General features: G+C 57.8%; 1 protein-coding gene across 1 annotated transcript in view; it reads right to left on the bottom strand.

Moving 5' to 3' along the window:
* CCDC22 (coiled-coil domain containing 22) overlaps positions 1–796 on the bottom strand; it is a 12,389-nt gene that overhangs the window by 4,975 nt on the left and 6,618 nt on the right. Inside the window, exon 4 of the mRNA XM_010833206.1 lies at positions 73–267. Within this exon, the coding sequence (XP_010831508.1) occupies positions 73–267 (195 nt within the window). The remainder of the gene's footprint in view (positions 1–72; positions 268–796) is intronic.

Genomic DNA, 796 nt, shown 5'->3' with positions numbered 1-796 from the left:
TTGTGTGGAGAGAGTGTGGTGTGTATACATACAGCAACCTTGGTGCCATCAGCATGCCCTAGCCCCACCTACCAGATGGAAGGTGAACTTCTTGGAATGTGTGAAGCGGGAGCCTTTGGGAGTACCAGGCCTGGCCCCAGCACCCCAGGCCTGCAGCACTTCTCCCAGGTCTCGGGCTTGTTGGGGGGGCCCTGGCCGGCCCCAGGTCTGGCGCAGATGCTCGGCCAGGTGCTTCTGTAGCCGCTGCCGCTGAGCCCGTGTGTCCTCCTGGAAACAGTGGAAGGGGGTGGAGGTCTGCTGGGTACCCGAGGCCCTGCCTCCACCAGGGAGCTGCCTGACAAGGGGCCACCCCCAAGTCGCACCCACCCTCCAGCCTCTCCAACAAGAGGACCCGGCCCCACTGTCTGGGCCCACCAGCCTGGGAGCTCCCTGAGGACAGCCCCATTTCTCTCCACCCACTCGGCTCTCCACAATGGAGGAGGCTATGGGAAGGGAGACAAGCTTGCAGCCCCCAAATTAGAGACCAACACTGAAAGGACATGTGGGGACAGAGTGGAGACTGAGTCAGATGAGCTGGGAAAAGAAGGGGGCGGAGGCAGAGTGGAGCAGAGAGATATGAAAACAGAGGCAGTTTTGAGACAAATGGAGAAATCTGATTGTGAACTCAGTGTTGGATAGTATTAAGAGGTCACTGTTCATTTTCTTAACTGTGAAGAAGGCCTGCTGGTTGCATTAAAAAGTCAATGCCCTGGGGCTTCTCTGGTGGCTCAGTGGTAAAGAATCTGCCTGCCAATGC

The sequence above is a fragment of the Bison bison genome, unplaced genomic scaffold (genome assembly GCF_000754665.1).
Source record: "Bison bison bison isolate TAMUID 2011002044 unplaced genomic scaffold, Bison_UMD1.0 scf7180017863202, whole genome shotgun sequence".
NCBI classification, from domain to species: domain Eukaryota; kingdom Metazoa; phylum Chordata; class Mammalia; order Artiodactyla; family Bovidae; genus Bison; species Bison bison.
This window is presented reverse-complemented; position numbering and strand designations above follow the sequence as displayed.